The sequence below is a fragment of the Mizuhopecten yessoensis genome, unplaced genomic scaffold (assembly GCF_002113885.1).
Source record: "Mizuhopecten yessoensis strain PY_sf001 unplaced genomic scaffold, ASM211388v2 scaffold9035, whole genome shotgun sequence".
Classification (NCBI taxonomy): Eukaryota; Metazoa; Mollusca; class Bivalvia; order Pectinida; family Pectinidae; genus Mizuhopecten; species Mizuhopecten yessoensis.
In genome coordinates, this window is record NW_018407846.1 from 546901 (window position 1) to 563896 (window position 16996).

Consider the following 16996-nt stretch of genomic DNA (forward strand, 5'->3'; position numbering starts at 1 on the left):
CCCCCCCCCGTTCCCTTAAGGATTTCTGTCTTCATCACGATTCCGTCACAAGAAACTTAACCCTCCCAGGTCCTTTCCATCACAATCCCAGCGATGTAAACGACACCCTCCCTATACACTCTCTCCCTCATAATAATAGACCCTTTTGATTAAATACCCTTCTCTCCATAACAACCCCATGTGTAAATCGTCTTTATCCCTCGTTCTCTCCGGCACAATTCGAACGTAATGGACGATCCCATCCCTGGTCCTCCAAACATCTTGCCCGCTAGCTAATTACCTCCTCCCTGGCCCCTCTCCATTTCGACCCATGCGTTATAAATTATCCCCTTCCAGGAATCCCCCCAATCAAAAAACCCGCGCGGTAAACTACCCCCTCCCTAGCAATCCCTCCCCAATCACAATCCTCGCGTGATAAAAACGAGATGAAATGGACACGTAAAACTATCCAGCAGAGGTGTGTGTTATATATCACTACTGAGATGGACTTGACCAGAACACTTCCGGTTTCCCTTCCATGGAAGCCAAGTTTGTAAATAAAGTAAAACTGATGAAATACTTTCTAAACTGTGATTTTTTTTACATCTGTTATCTCGAACACATGGGAGCTGTACTGTGTTATTCCCCAGTGCTATGTCCCCAGTGCTGTGTTAGACCACTTGATTCTGTATGTAAGTTCCCCCCGGGCCCCACCAGAGGAGGATACGTACAGCCTACACACGGATACCACAGATATACACATAGTGTGTTTTACGTACTTACAGCGGTTACACACTCACGGAATTTTAAATAAGCATGGACAAAGTAATTGGATTGGTGTCCATAGTTCTCCAAGTTTTCGTGATTGGTAAGTTTATTTTTATATTCTCGTATTCTGAAAGTATTTTAAAAGGTTTATGTAAAATATCATTGGATTTTGCTGTTCACGAAAAAGTCATCTAATGGAATTTAATTTAATTTAAGTGAGTGTAAAACAAAGTTATTAAATTTATAATTGTACAATGTATATAAATATAATTATTTTGTTTGGTGTGCGCGAAACAATTACAATTAAAGGCATACTTTTTTTATGTTTGATCATATTTAAATAGTTATATTTGTGGCTATTTGTATAAAACATAACGAAGGAAAGTGATGTAGTATATATGCAGTACAATAAGAACAACTAAATCGCTGTAATGGGATTTGATTTCGAGATTTTGAACAATAATACGAAATGTGATAATTTCCGATGTTATTTCTCGGATATATCTGTCAAGTTATCAGTTATGAGTGTGTTCGTTTTGTTTGCTGTTTCGAATACTACACTTACATCGTTTTGTATCACGATCGTTGAGACAGCACTCCATTGATACATCCTTTAAATATAAATGTATTCTGTGTTTTGTTGTACATGTTAGTTTAGCTTATTTACCGAACAAATTATTTTAAAATGTTCATATTTTATTGTTGCAAAGGAATATTTCTTTATTTGTAAATAAAATGTTAGAAAGTGTATTTTACATTTATCAGCTATTGGCGGGGTGGGGCTAATAATAAATGAGAGCTTATTCATTCACAACATAAAGTCGTAATAAGATTATTTTGATTTAACGTAAATTAGAAGTATATTGTACACCACATTGTAAATACATGTATAAAACATATGTACCGTGTAGCACAGATGTATAATAAGATCTCCGTTGGACCCGTACCGCCTACCTTATATTTTTAAACATTCTTCTATACGGGATAGATACTATTAATCTACACTTAACGAATACTTGTTGGTTTTCCAGTGACTTAAATTTCATGCAACCTTCAAAATGAACCAATGTCTTTCAGAACAATTAAGTCATAGGAATATTTCCTCCCGTGACACTAAACGTGAATGAAAGTTGTTCATACTAGAAACCTAAATGTCATTCCATCCCATTATACCAAAAGCCAATACAATAACCCCAGGTATCTTGGTGGCTATTCAGAAGATGTTGCTTATATTTTTAAAACACATTTAACTCATGTGAAATTGAACACGGATCAAGGTTATCCAATTGGACATCTTAGTAGCCTGCTGCATCAACATGCTACTTGCCAAACATCATAACCATTTACCTCTCAATCAATTCAACAATCGTAGTCACTTCTGCGGTTGATGATATCAAGTAATTGACTGTGTTTGTGAAGCGGATTTATAGATTACTAGGGATAAAGGATAGGAGGTTAGGGAGAAGTTAGGGTTGAGACGGAAATTGATAGGATGGCGGGGCGGGGCGGGGCGGGGCGGGGATAATGGCATAGGGCAGCTATTAGCATATAGCAAGGCCGGACAGTTAGAGTAGAGTAGGGCAGACAGGGTATAGCAGGGCTTGCCAAGGTGTATTGCACTGAGGTTAAGATGAGAACGCGCTAAGATAGGGTGATGTTTGATATGATGAGCTGAGCATGATAAAAGTAGCAAAGAAGATGAAGAGGAGAGGAGAGTGAGTGAGAGGGGAGGGGATTGCATATTAATAAAAAGGAGGACCGGACAGGCACGAATGGATGTCTGGCTGAAGGGGAGTGGGAATGGGATGGTAGAATTAATACGTATTTAGCACTATCACTTCAGGTTGATATTCTATACTGGGTGTGCCAGTAACAAAGTTAAAAGTTACACTGTGCAGTGTTTGTAAACGAGCAATAAAAATGGAAAACCCAGACGGAACCATTAATTGTCAAGCCGACGACGCCCGGATGACAGACTAATGTTAAAAAGTTCCTAATTCTGTTAAAGGCTATAAATTCCCCATATCAACCACCAATTTGGAGGAGAGATCCCCTCAAGCTATGTAATCACCTCATTATAAGTAAATTGCACCAAACGTGCATTTATTTAAACTGTTTAGTTTCAATGTATCTGGCGTATTTTACCAAATGCCAAAAACTGATTTGATATGCCAAGTCTTGTAAGGAAGCCCGAGATGAACAGACATGCTTGTTGCATGTATGTCTAACACTGTAGACGCGTAAATTCGACAATTATTTTCTTTTTGCAATGGATAGGATTTGTATGTTTGTTTTTATCGAGATGGTATATCCGTTTAAGAAGCATTTGTTGAAATGTAAACAATTCTCCTCCTTTTTGCCTATTTACGAATCATAATCAGAATTTGCCAGGGTTTGGCTCTAAATATTTACATGTACAAGTAACGACCAATTTGAGAAATATTGCAATTAAAATTCCATCTTCTGAATAACGTCAAGAATGTGCGTCAGTTTTGAACGTATGCACGGAGTCGAGAACATCCGGACTGCGGTGGAGAAGAGACCGCTCCGGAAACTACACACACCCAATATGTGTACGTACAATGCATATTCCCAGGCCTGCAGGTTGGTGATAAAGTTTCAACTTGCGACTTGATTGGCTGACAGTTGATTATAATGGGAAGACGGAAGCGATTTGAATGCTTTTTGTTTTCTGAATCTAAATAATTTTGATAAACCAGTGCTACAAACATAACTCGTCGCAGATTGTAAACGTTCTTTCTTTAAACGATGCATGTTTTATTCTGACAAAATTATGATTTCACAATCCTTTGACAGTCAGCTTTGAAATAAAAAAGCCAATTAATAGAAGCATATTTGAAAAGTTGTTCAGATTTCGACATTTTGATATGTCGGTAACATGCTGTATTTCCCTGTCTTTCGTATTCATACATTAAATATGTAATATGTTTTATTTCTCCATAAAAGACGAATATACGACTTCCCACCCTTGTTAATACACGTGTTTTTCTTGTCATAAGTTCGTGTCGTCATTTCCGTATTGCGTATCGGGCATTCCAATACCGTAGTGTAAATCATAGTAGCACCGGGTAAACATTAGTACACGTGCGTGAGGATGCTGTCAACACCCGATATCGATACTTCAATGGAACATGTGTAACCACAATTCAGATATAAAGCTTCCGATACAGTGACAAACATTGACTCTAGGGAACACCCTGACATGTTACCAGACGACTTTAAGAAGGTCATGTATATGAAGCTCATGGAACAATTACATCATATATGTTAATTAACACCCACGCAATTTATAACTTATCCGAAAATGAGGTGATACACATGCACTAAATTTACATAAACTTACACTAATCTTAGTGGAAACTTTGTGGAAACTCCAATGGTTTCAGTTTTGGTAATAATGAGACAGGAATACAACCACTTACAGATATCCGTCCCGCTTCCGGAAATTTAACCAATGATACCGTACAGAGTCTGGATTTTTCTTCTGAGATCCTCGAATTAGCCTTTACACTGACTTATATCTTTCAACATTTTTAAATTGGAAGTAAAGATACTTGGTTTTTGATATTAATACTGTTCAAAGATAAGCAATAATAAAAAAAAGATATTTTAATAATACTTATCGAAACTCTAACTGCTTTTATTTCGAATTTCAATAATCTGGATTTGAACTCTCCGTACAATTAATGATCCCGAAATTAACAGGAATTAATTGTATTCCAGAGACTATAACAGATTTATCATTGTTACAATTGTATGTGTTTGTAATACTGTTGGTTTAGACTAAACAGTTTTCAATGCACTTAATCTTTATCAATTTACAATCATGTTATGATGGGTAATGCATTTACTTAAACGATGAGGATTTTATTTCTTCTGACTTCCTATTTCGTATGAAAATTAAACATATGCAGAAAGTGACATAAACATATTCCGTATATATGGAGCTGCCATTCAAAAATCTAACCGAATTTGTTTCTACGACTCTGAAACAGAACATGAAAACACATTTCTCTTATCATTCTTATCAACACAAAGAAAGTTGGAATGAGAAAGATAATGTCAAAACCTAGACTTTTAATCTGCCTGTCTGGCAAACTGTCGTAATAACTACCAATCTTATTTAAAACAGCCTAACACAACCCCCTTCTGTCTGTGTGTTCAGTCTAGTCCATGAAAACACTCGCAGTGAGATTTATCAAAAGTGGCACAGACCATTTACCTGTTATTGTGGTCATGGGAATTTCGAGACGAATCTGGATATTTGACAATATTTATTAATTGTTTTACACTTGTGCAAAGACTAATGTGACACTATTCTCGTTATAAAGAGAAAAACACACATTTTAAAATAATTAGAAAGTCAATAAAGAGAAATGGTTATTGTCAGCCATAGTTATTTTTATTGAAATGTGTGAATGTCAAATGGAGAGTAAATACCAATGTGAAAGAGCAATATATTTGTGTGCTGGAGTGAACCCAGGGGGTGCTGGTATACTGAGTAGGTCAGGATCTTCGCTTATATAGCCACTTACTGAGGCTAACTTATTCCTACCATTAAACAATTGCAGTTATTGTACGGCATTCACAAGATGCGGTTCTATCGCGTAATGATGTCCTTTGGAAAGACAATTTTGATCATGTTAACGAAATATATCTTGATGCTCAAATGGCGATGCATTTGATTTGACCGTTAGCTTTTGTAATTGAAAGAAAATTAAAGTGACATTAAATTTATACACATACAATAAATAGTCTTGTGTTTAGGTTCATCGTCTACCTTAGATTGTACTGGTGTTATCACTTCTTATATCCCTGTGTATATAAGAAAAACTTTTTCGACTTGGTAATGGCGACTGTTCTACCGTGTTCAGCCTTGTACAAATCCGCGTTTTTTATTATCATAATTTAAAGGAGACAAATGCTGCCCCTGTACAAGCATACATTACCATGTTACATAAGGATCTAAAATATTACTGCCATAGACTTATATCGCTAAATGTCCAATTTCTTATGTATCGCACTATTGCATTTAACCAGAACTATCCTCAAATCAAAACGTACCAGCAGTCCGGTTTGTCACCTTTATAGCAATGCCTGTCCGAAAGGACGCTGTCATAGACTAGTCTAACAGTTTAGATGTTGACGACGGAGCATCAAAATATGCATTGAATTGTTAAAGTATAATGATAACGCTCAATATTCTTTTTACATATGAGGCGTCTTTTTAACTTTTGACTTATTCTTGTTTGTTGTATACCATATATGAAGGTCCTGGTTTGGCGGAATACGACATCCGGGCAGTCACTGTAGAAGTTCCCTGGGATGAAGCAAGCCAAGGATGTGAGGACATTGGATACGACCTGTTTGACCCCGCAATGGTGACAAAGCAAACACTGGTATCGAAGGCACTGCTTCAGGAAGGGGAACGTTATTGGACAAGTACATACACGTCAAGATCCCCCTTCTATTGGAAACTTGGTAAGGTTTAACCTTAGTACCCTCTAATCCTATTGGGTAAATTCAAACACAGTATCGTCTGATCCTACTTGCTTTGTAAGTCTTAATCCAGACATTTCGGCTCATTACCTGTTCACGAGTTTTGAGAGATTTCCCTCTGTATCACTTGTTCCTGCTCGCCTGGTAAATTTTAGCCTCAGTTTCCCCTGGTTCTAATTACACATTGATATTTAGCCACAGTATTTATTGATTCAACATGCATTTGTCCAGTAACATGTAACTCAGTATCCCCTTTTACTTACTTGTCAGTCAAGATTGAGCCCATGTGTTCTATAGTCCTATTTTCCTGTAAAGGTTTAGCCCAAGTATCCTATAGTCCTAACTGTCTTTTAAGATTTAGCCCCAGTAACCCAAATTCCAACTTGCCTGTTGCAATTTGATTCCAGTATTCAATAGTCCTACTTGCCGTTAAAGATTGAACCCCAGTATTCCATAGTCTTAGACACATGTTAAGATTTAAAACGTATTATTCCATAGTCCTAATTGCCCGTTAAGATGTATCCCCAGTTTATCATGGTCCTTCTCGCCTTTCTAAATTTAGCCGAAGTACATTTCCTACTCAATTATTTAGATTTAGCCGCAGTATATAATGGTACTACACGCCTGTTAAGATTTAGCCCCAGTTAATCATGGTCCTAGTCGCAAGTCTAAATTTAGCCCATTATATACATGGTCCTACTCGTCTTTTTGAATATAGCCCTATTTATCATTGTCCTCCTACTCACCAGTTAAGTTTTATCCGCCGTTCATTATGGTCCCACTTTCCTGTTAAGATTTAGACTCAATATCATGGTCCTACTTGCCTGTTAAGATTTAGCCCCAGTATATCGTGGTCCTACTGGCCTGTTAAGATTTAGCACCAGTATATCACGGTCCTACTTGCCTGTTAAGATTTGGCCCGAGTTTATCGTGGTCCTACTTGCCTGTTAAGATTTAGCCCCAGTATAACATTGTCCTACTCGCCTGTTAAGATTTAGCCCCAGTATATCGTGGTCCTACTTGCCTGTTAAGATTAAGCCCCAGTATAACATGGTCCTACTCGCCTGTTAAGATTTAGCCCCAGTATAACATGGTCCTACTTACCCGTTAAGATTTAGCACCAGTATATCGTGGTCCTACTCGCCTGTTAAGATTAAGCCCCAGTATAACATGGTCCTAATTGCCTGTTAAGATTTAGCCCCAGTATAACATGGTCCTACTCGCCCGTTAAGATTTAGCACCAGTATATCATGGTCCTACTCGCCTGTTAAGATTTAGCCCCAGTATAACATGGTCCTAATTGCCTGTTAAGATTTAGCCCCAGTATACCATGGTCCTACTCGCCCGTTAAGATTTAGCACCAGTATATCATGGTCCTACTCGCCTGTTAAGATTTAGCCCCAGTATATCGTGGTCTTACTTGCCTGTTAAGATTACGCCCCAGTATAACATGGTCCTACTCGCCTGTTAAGATTTAGCACCAGTATAAAATGGTCATACTCGCCTGTTAAGATTGAGCCCCAGTATATCATGGTCCTACTTGCCTGTTAAGATTAAGCCCCAGTATAACATGGTCCTACTCGCCCGTTAAGATTTAGCACCAGTATTTCATGGTCCTACTCGCCTTTTTTTAGATTAAGCCCCTGTATATCATGGCCCTACTAGTTTATCGTGGTCCTACTTGCCTGTTAAGGTAGCAGAGTACAGTAGCGTACGGTGGCCATGGGTGATATTTTTATACAATGAATAACCCCTGTAATATAACATATATAAAAATTAAAAAAAAAAAAATCAGCACTAAAATTGGCATATACATGATGAAGTGGACTATGTGGGCTTCATAATTTTTCAAAAAAAAAATCGGTTTTGGTTTGAGACTACAATTTTGGGCATTTACAAATCTTGGTCTACACAACAAAAGCTAGCTTTTCATGTAGTCTATTTTTGTACTCAGCACATGTGTAAATATTGTGAAAAATCCACCGGAATGACCTATGATAAGACGTGAGTATTTCTGTTACCGAGTAGGAGATATTTAATTTCAGACAGGGTTTAAGAAAAACAAGTATATCATGGCCCTACTTGCCTGTTAAGGTAGCAGAGTACAGTAGCGTACGGTGGCCATGGGTGATATTTTTATACAATGAATAACCCCTGTAATATAACATATATAAAAATTAAAAAAAAAAAAATCAGCACTAAAATTGGCATATACATGATGAAGGGGACTATGTGGGCTTCATAATTTTTCAAAAAAAAAAATCGGTTTTGGTTTGAGACTACAATTTTGGGCATTTACAAATCTGTGTCTACACAACAAAAGCTAGCTTTTCATGTAGTCTATTCTTGTACTCAGCACATGTGTAAATATTGTGAAAAATCCACCGGAATGACCTATGCTAAAACGTGAGTGTTTCTGTTACCGAGTAGGCGTTATTTAATTTCAGACAGGGTTTAAGAAAAACAAGTATATCATGGCCCTACTTGCCTGTTAAGATTAAGCCCCAATATATCGTGGTCATACACCCGTTAAGATTTAGCACCAGTATATTGTGGGCCTACTCGCCTTTTAAGATTTAGACTCAGTATCATGGTCCTACTCGCCTATTAAGATTTAGACTCAGTATCATGGTCCTACTCGCCTGTTAAGATTTAGCCACAGTATATCATGGTCCTACTTGCCTGTTAAGATTTAGCCCCAGTATATCATGGTCCTACTCGCCTTTTTTTAGATTAAGCCCCTGTATATCATGGCCCTACTTGCCTGTTAAGATTTAGCCCGAGTATATCGTGGTCTTACTTACCCGTAAAGATTTATCCGCAGTATATCATGGACCTACTCGCCTGTTTTAGATTTAGCCCCTATATATAATGGTCCTACTCGCCTTTTTTTTATATTTAGCCCCTATATATAATGGTCCTACTCGCATTTTTAGTTTTAGCCCCAATACATCGTGGTCCTACTCTCCTGTTAATATTTAGACCCATTATATCATGGACATAACCACGTTTTCCTTGATCCTTGTTGTCTTTTAATATTTAGCCACTGTATTCTCCTGTTCTTCATGTACCATTTTCTCTTTCCCTATAGACTTGATGAGGTTTTGAGTAAAGATCAAGGATCGCAATTTGCATTTAAACACAAGAAAGTGAACAGCATACATGTATACACGACATCAGGGTAGAACTTCTAAAATGAAGCGCTGACAGAAGCAACAAATCGTTATTACTTTTGAATGATTAGGGTTTGCTTATGATTAAATGTAAAAGAATATTATAGTAATTATGATCGCATGTTGGTGTGCTATAGTATATGTTTTTGCCGTGATCATATCATACAATTTAGTTATACATGTGTGTACGCGTGTGTATAGATTGACGTGGTATGAATAGGTATTTATAAGTATAAATTTTCCTGGTGATTGTATATAACTGTAAGAATGAATACGTTAGAATTCTGTACGATATAATATTATTTTGCTTGCGCATCGCACTGGATTTTATTGTCCATCATTTCAATTTTGTCTCAAAAGGTTGTTATGACGTTAAGGACCGAAGTTCTCTGCATATGACCGACTTTGGAAGTGAAAACTCTGTCTATCAATGTTCCCAGAAATGTGGCGACTTGCAGTACATCGGATTGGAGGTTCGTTTAAAGGAAATACGCTTTATAATTAACCTCTATCAAATGTGATAGTTTATTTGTATCGTCTGTGGATAGAGCCTCATCAATGTATACTCTCATCAAAGTATATTTAAGTCAATTTTAGAATTATATCGTTTAAGGAATGTGCGTATCTCCTCAATTATGTAAAAACTAATTCTTTCCACGTTAACTGTCCATTATCATACTAGTTTATCAACAAAATACGCCTTGAAACTATAACGTGTGCACACATGTAATAATGCATAATGCAACATTTTGATATTTCTCTCCTAAGGATACGGGTTGCTTCTGTTTTCCGGCCTCAGCAAAGCTGTCTCAAGAATCTGAAACCCCGTGCACGACTCTGTGTCCAGGGAACGCTAACGAAATATGTGGAGACTCCGGATCGGGCAAAATGTCGGTATACCGGAAGTGTAAGTACAGTCATCTTCTACGGGTTCATATATACTTGCAAGCATACATCGGGAGTTGTTACGTTTCTAAACACATTGGCAGCATTCTTTTCTTATATTGATTTACAAACTTCATTTTATGTATCAGAGGCATGTGCTCTTGTAAATTTCTAAATGTCAACTGTTATTGTTTCTATCATCCTCAAACTTTTATGATTAATTTTCCCTCATTCAACGTTGGCATACACGACTTTTGCGGTACATGCGTCAAGGTTAAACAGTTTCAAATTGGAAAGATAGAGCATGTTCTCTATTACTGTATTATTCACATGGTATTTTGTTAGTAGATACCAATTATTATGTACAGTATTAGGAGAGCGTTGTTTCGTATTACACAAATGTTCAATTACGTCAGCCTGTAGCTTCATTAATTGAAACGTTTTCCAAATAACAAAGTTTGCCCGAAAGTTATACCTGGTATTTATTTCTTTTTTAATTATCCACTCATAACTAATCACGAGATACTACTAAAATTCTCAATATGTAGAGTATAACTGTATTCCGACATGCGTAGAGTATTTATTCTAAAACATTAGACATGCTTATGTGCTCCTCAAAAACAGTCATAGGCCATAAATATCAATGCATTTAAAACAACTACGTTAACTATGTAAGCACGGAGATTGCGACTTAATCTTCAGTACCCTAATTAAATGGAGATAATTAAAACTGCCTATACTTGTAATGCTCTATTAGACAAAAGCGCCGAAGGTATAGTATATCATAGAACATCGAGAATAAGAAACAAAACTGCATCTTAAATGAAGGGAAAGAAACCTAACGTAGAAAACTGTATTTATAAAATGAACTTTAGTTGCCTTCTACTGTAAGTGTACAAAACGATTCATCGTTATTTTATATGATGGATGTGGTGGAAGCTTTTCTCAGTAAGCGAATACTTACTTTCAATAAAGCTGAAACTAATCTCGGTACCATATACTGTACACAATGATCCATTTTTGTGGCGAATAATACGTCAACTCATGGCTGGATAATGAATGCACAATATTCGATGAACGGCATTGTTTGAAATCTGAAGAAAACCACGTGAACCTTTTGAATTATTTCTATGATTTGTTACTCTTTCGCTTGAAAAATTAACTCTTTGTTGTTTAAAGTTGACACTAATGAGGACAGGGTAACCTTAGAGGGAACGACGGGAGATTGTGTCACAGTAAACAAAGAAAATGTAGAGGCGATGTACGATGATTATTCCTACGACGAACACCAATTGTTCACAGACAAAACCTGTACGGAAAAAAGGACATTCTTCTGTCGAAATTGTAAGTCATGGAACGAAATCCCTATAACAGTATCTCTCATAACGCTTTATCAAATTTTTCTATACATATATAGTATTTTATTTCTGTACACTTCATCTTTTTTATAACGAATTACTACTATATTTGTATATATCTTATTTGCATACATTGGTATCAAACGTCGATTTAACGTGACTGCCTACCTTGAGTATATATGGTCACGGTGACTAAGTTAGTTGTCGACAATATAGCGTCCTTGATCTGATAACATTTATGATAAAGGCCACCAAATGACTCTTCCAAGGTCTAATGTTTTCTGGTATGTTTTTTGGGTTCATGATGCATTTGATTCGGTGCCTCCTCATTTTCAGTTGTCGCCTCTGATTTTTCAATTTTGTTCTTGTGCATTAACACAAAGTAATACAGAATACATATTTTAGATGTGTACGACCCAACCAAAGCAGACAGTGACATATTTATTTATAAACCGGAAAACAAGACTTGGTACGAAGCTCAGAGTGATTGCTTGTCTAGCGGGAACGACATCGCGTATATCGATGGCTCCAACGCCCTCGGTGTTCTTTCCCGAGACACAATACCAGTAGGCTCAGAAAGTTGGGTCGGGCTATTTAGAGAAACTGCCGAACTCTCCGTAGCCGAAGGTAAATCAAATACAAAGATTTATAATCAGAGTATTGTTTTATATCGATTTGAATCAATATTGATCTATAATTGGCAATTTGAATTTTTATCCTGACCTGTAAATGAAATGGAATCTACTATCAATGATATTTATAAAATAATCCTGCAACCGTTTATAATCTCAGAATTTAAAAAAAAAAATGTTTCACTTAGACTGACGTTAATGTGTACATGTAACAAGAGTTCAAATATTATTGTACAGCAAACATCTCCTGATTAATGGTATTACTACACGAAATATTCTTGGAAGTAACCTATACATATTTGCACTCTGTCACGTTGTTTAGTATACATGGAGACTTCGTTCTTTCTTTCAGGCGATGTCACTGGTGATCTAGTGTCATGTAATTCTATTTCCATCGACAGCAACGTACTGGAGGAGAGACACCAGCCGTGTATGAATAAGTTAAAGACGCTTTGTATGAAGGGTGGGTATGACATTACAACACAAGATAGTGGAAACAGTCAACGTTTCACTTCAAGTCATACATGTATCGTTGTCAGCTTAGCTTGTTATTTCAAATTACGGTGGTTAGACTTATAACATAAAAAGCCGTTGACAAAAATGAAAACGAGCAATACAAACTATATAAGGCAAGATTTTAAACAAGTTATTTTTAAAGAGTGTACATCATTTTTCTACGATTATGTGGCGTTTATTCCCTCCCATCCTACTATTTATTTTGTTTGATAAGTTAGCTTTTAATGAGATGCAATATGAATTTCTATAAAAGACAGCCAAGATATCCAATTCATGGGAATTGATTTTGATTTTTATCCCCAGTATATCATGGTCCTACTTGCCTGTTAAGATTAAGCCCCAATATATCGTGGTCATACTCTCATGTAAAGACTTAGCCCCAGTATAACATGGTCCTACTCGCCTGTTAAGAATTAGACTCAGTATATCATGTTTATTTAGAAGTAAACGTTACTCAAGTTTGTGGATTTTAATTAGGAATTTACTTACCATGTTATATATAAATTATAATCACTTTTTTCCCGTCTGATATCTTCTGTATGAATTGGTTGAGCACGTTGTTTGATGACAATTTTGCTATGAGCAACATCAACAACATGCAGAATGGACAGATTGTTAATTCTCTGATATTAGATGAATGCTACAGCACCACTAAGTAAAAGGCGCATGATAATCCTTGTAAATATGCATTCCTGTAAAATGTGAATCTTTGCAAAATGTGAATCCTTGTAAAATGGGCATTCCTGTAAAATGTGAATCTTTGCAAAATGTGAATCCTTGTAAAATGAAAGTTTTTATACTAACAATGCACTTACAAGTATATTATCACGGGGTTTGTTGAACGATTTCAAAGAAACCATGTTAAATAACTTTGGCTGCACGTTTTGAAACTAACAGTTTATCAGACCGTAAAGAACATAAGGGTTACAGGAACTATATCGATTACTAGAAGTAGCTATAGGACATAATCTATTACATGGAAAATATCTATGCATATATTGTTGTATTTCTTTTCAGTTGTATAAAGAAAATGAATATGATTTCGTAATAATGAAATTATTTTAGTATGTCAGTAACATTCATTTACCGTCTTCAAGTTCAAATATAACCTACAGCTGCTCCGTTAATATAGCTGTTTGACCTAGCGATACAGAGACATTACGTCACAGTTGGAATAATTAATAAATATTCATTTACTCGACATTTCTCAAACAATATCGTCCTTGGTAAACTCTCTCGTTGCAACCTATAGTTATTCCAAGAACTAAAATAAATAAAATAGTGTGTCAAATGAGTATAGGAAATAACAATACTGAAAGCACTACGACGCTAAAACTGGACAGGGAATTTTCGTGTTCATCGGAAATTTAGCAGCTACAATGTTCATTTAAGCATTTGTGACACTCCTATCTCATTCGAAACATTTCATGAACCAAGACGCGTCAAACTAGTCTTGAAGTGTTAAAAGCGCCGGGTGTCAGGACGATTGTTTATTCGATACATAAAGACAACATCAGAACCTAAGGGAACGCCGAGACGAAAAACAAAGACTTTATATACCCTTACACATTTGAGATATAAACACGGGCTCCGGAATAGCAATCGTTTCCTCCACATATAACTCATGTCATGTTTCCTATCAATTCCTGAAAATTGTGTAGGTCATTAATTTCATACACATAGTAAACACTTCTTGGTACACGCTGTTAAAACTTTTGTTTTGATGACTCGTCAGTCTTCAGTTGCTGTTTTTGTTTGATAACCGTTTTACGTTAGGCTATGCATATGTAATTTATGTATACAATACATGTACTTATGTATGCATTTTTCTAATTCATGTTGAAACATTGACACCATATTGGACAGTGTGTTATGTTCTTACCTGTAATCATGTTTTTTTTTGTAATTTTCAGTAGTGTATAGCATGTTTCTTTAACCACTACTGAAAATGACATTAATTTGCTATAGTTTAGCAATTCGATTAGTGTTGAGCAAACGATTACATATTGGCTAATGCCATATGTTTAAAGTAGTTATTTGTGTGTCTTTTATCACTGTAATACAACTACCATTTTTGAAATAATGATAGTAAGCGTGGACCCTACAACAACCGAGATGACGTCAGACTACGATATCACATCTGAAATGTCTGAAGCGCCAATTACTGAAACACCTACAACAGAAGAGTCTACAACAGATGCGCCTACAACAAATGCGCCTACAACATATACGCCTACAACAGATACGCCTACAACAAATGCGCCTACAACAGATGTACCTTCAACAAATGCGCCTACAACAGATGCGCCTACAACAGATGTACCTTCAACAAATGCGCCTACAACAGATGTACCTACAACAGATGCGCCTACAACAGATACGCCTACAACAGATACGCCTACAACAGATGCGCCTACAACTGAAATATCATCGGTTGCTTCAACGGAAGAAACGACAGAGACGCCCTCTATCATTCAGAGGGAGACAACAGATGCATCTACAGCAGTTACACCAGGTACATATATTACGGTTATGATTATGAAGACAGGTATGGGATGTCAATATATTATTAAACCACGAATATATATTATTGAAATGTCATAACTAATATAATCATATTAACCCTAGAATTTAAATGTAACAAAACATATATAAGCATACTAGAGGTCAATAAACTGGTGTTCAATAATAGTTAATGATGACTTCAGATTCTCAAATATATACGTATACATATACGTATTCTTTTTTAAAGTACCCACATATTGTATTACAAAAGATGATAATTCTGTGAATATGTTTGTTTGGCGAGTTGGCTTACAATTTGTGATATGCTATAATGAGGGCTACTGTGTGGAAGGCAAACATAACAAAGTTTGTAGCAGGGGGGAACCTTGAAAGGACTGGCATATTATGAAAACATTTGAAATACATGTATCAATTTTAATTTGGCATTGAAAACAATGACAGTAATAGAGAGCAATGTAATTTTCAGGATCTAGAGTTTTAAATCGTGCTAGTTCATCGAAAACGTCGACGACGATAAAAACAACCACATCGATGACACCGATGGCAAAGAACTCAGTGACGAAAATGACTGGTCCAAAGGCAACTACAGAACAACTGCAACCGAACGCTGCTAACGTGGCAGAGAAAAAGATCGGAGAGGATAACAATGACAGCGCAAATAACAAAGTTACAGGTGAAACGAAGGGTTCTTTTTATAATCTGTTCCTTGCAATAAGTGATATTTCCGAAAATGAAAATACCCAGGTAATCATGGCAAAATGAAACGGGGGAGATGCACATCAAACTGTCACCCTAATGAGATGTATGATAACGTCAGAACAAAGTAGACTGCGTTATCTGATTGATATGTGCAATATTAACAGTGCGAGAGGAAACCCAATCGTTTGCTAATAAGTCTTTGGTGGACTTTCTTTATAGTTGGTATATATACAAGACATCTTCAAAATGTATAGCAAATAATACACACGATGGAGGTTTGATTGTGCAATAAGGAATAGAAATGTCCAAGTGTCTTGATGAATAGCTAAAGTGATATATTGAATGGGATGCATAACTGCAATTTAACGTGAACGAACTCACGGGAGAACCAATTTAACGTGAGAGAAATCATTGGTTGAACATAGGAAAATAATTTCTCTATAAATGGAAACCCTACTGATATTCGTCAAATGATACGTAAACGTAACTGTACAGACAAAACAAATAATACCTGCAACCTCAAAACCTTAAACTGGACATTAAAATATATTGTTGCAATCAATTTTCTTATTTACTGTAAATGCTGCTGTTAGATAGGTCATAAAAGTGTTTCAGATAAGAAAATCATTTACTTAATTTTACCAGTATTATTTCGGTAAATTGGTGGAACTATTAAGTTTGTATGTCGTTTAAGTCTAATTGGTGTATTGTCTCTACCATATATGTGAAAGTGGTTCCGTTTTCAGGTAAATTGTGAGATTTTCCCGTACAATTTCAGCTCTAACACCAGAATATGCGATCCTGTTGATATTTTTCCATTGTTTTGGATTCTAACTCTATATCAATTTCAAATTTGTGTTTTAAAACATGTTCAACTAATGGATCAGTATTGGCCAGCTACAGTTAGAATTACGCCCAAGTATCCACCTAGGTTCAGTTC

The 16996-nt window shown here is 36.2% G+C and overlaps 1 protein-coding gene across 1 annotated transcript; it reads left to right on the forward strand.

The window, feature by feature from the left end:
- Positions 1-481: 481 nt before the first annotated feature.
- Positions 482-16950, forward strand: LOC110457191 (mucin-3B-like). The gene is made up of 9 exons (XM_021508350.1): positions 482-847; positions 6040-6249; positions 9801-9913; positions 10209-10347; positions 11505-11669; positions 12089-12310; positions 12668-12778; positions 14921-15346; positions 15824-16950. The coding sequence occupies exons 1-9, from the start codon at positions 796-798 to the stop codon at positions 16117-16119; spliced, it is 1734 nt and encodes a 577-aa protein (XP_021364025.1). The 5' UTR covers positions 482-795; the 3' UTR covers positions 16120-16950.
- The last annotated feature ends 46 nt before the right edge of the window (positions 16951-16996 follow it).

Excerpts from the sequence above, each read along its gene's own strand:
- LOC110457191 (XM_021508350.1), top strand. The coding sequence starts at position 796 with ATGGACAAAGTAATTGGATTGGTGTCCATAGTTCTCCAAGTTTTCGTG. Across the intron at positions 10,348-11,504 it reads AATGTCGGTATACCGGAAGT|TTGACACTAATGAGGACAGG; the intron begins GTAAGTACAGTC and ends TGTTGTTTAAAG. Across the intron at positions 12,779-14,920 it reads AAAGACGCTTTGTATGAAGG|TAAGCGTGGACCCTACAACA; the intron begins GTGGGTATGACA and ends AAATAATGATAG.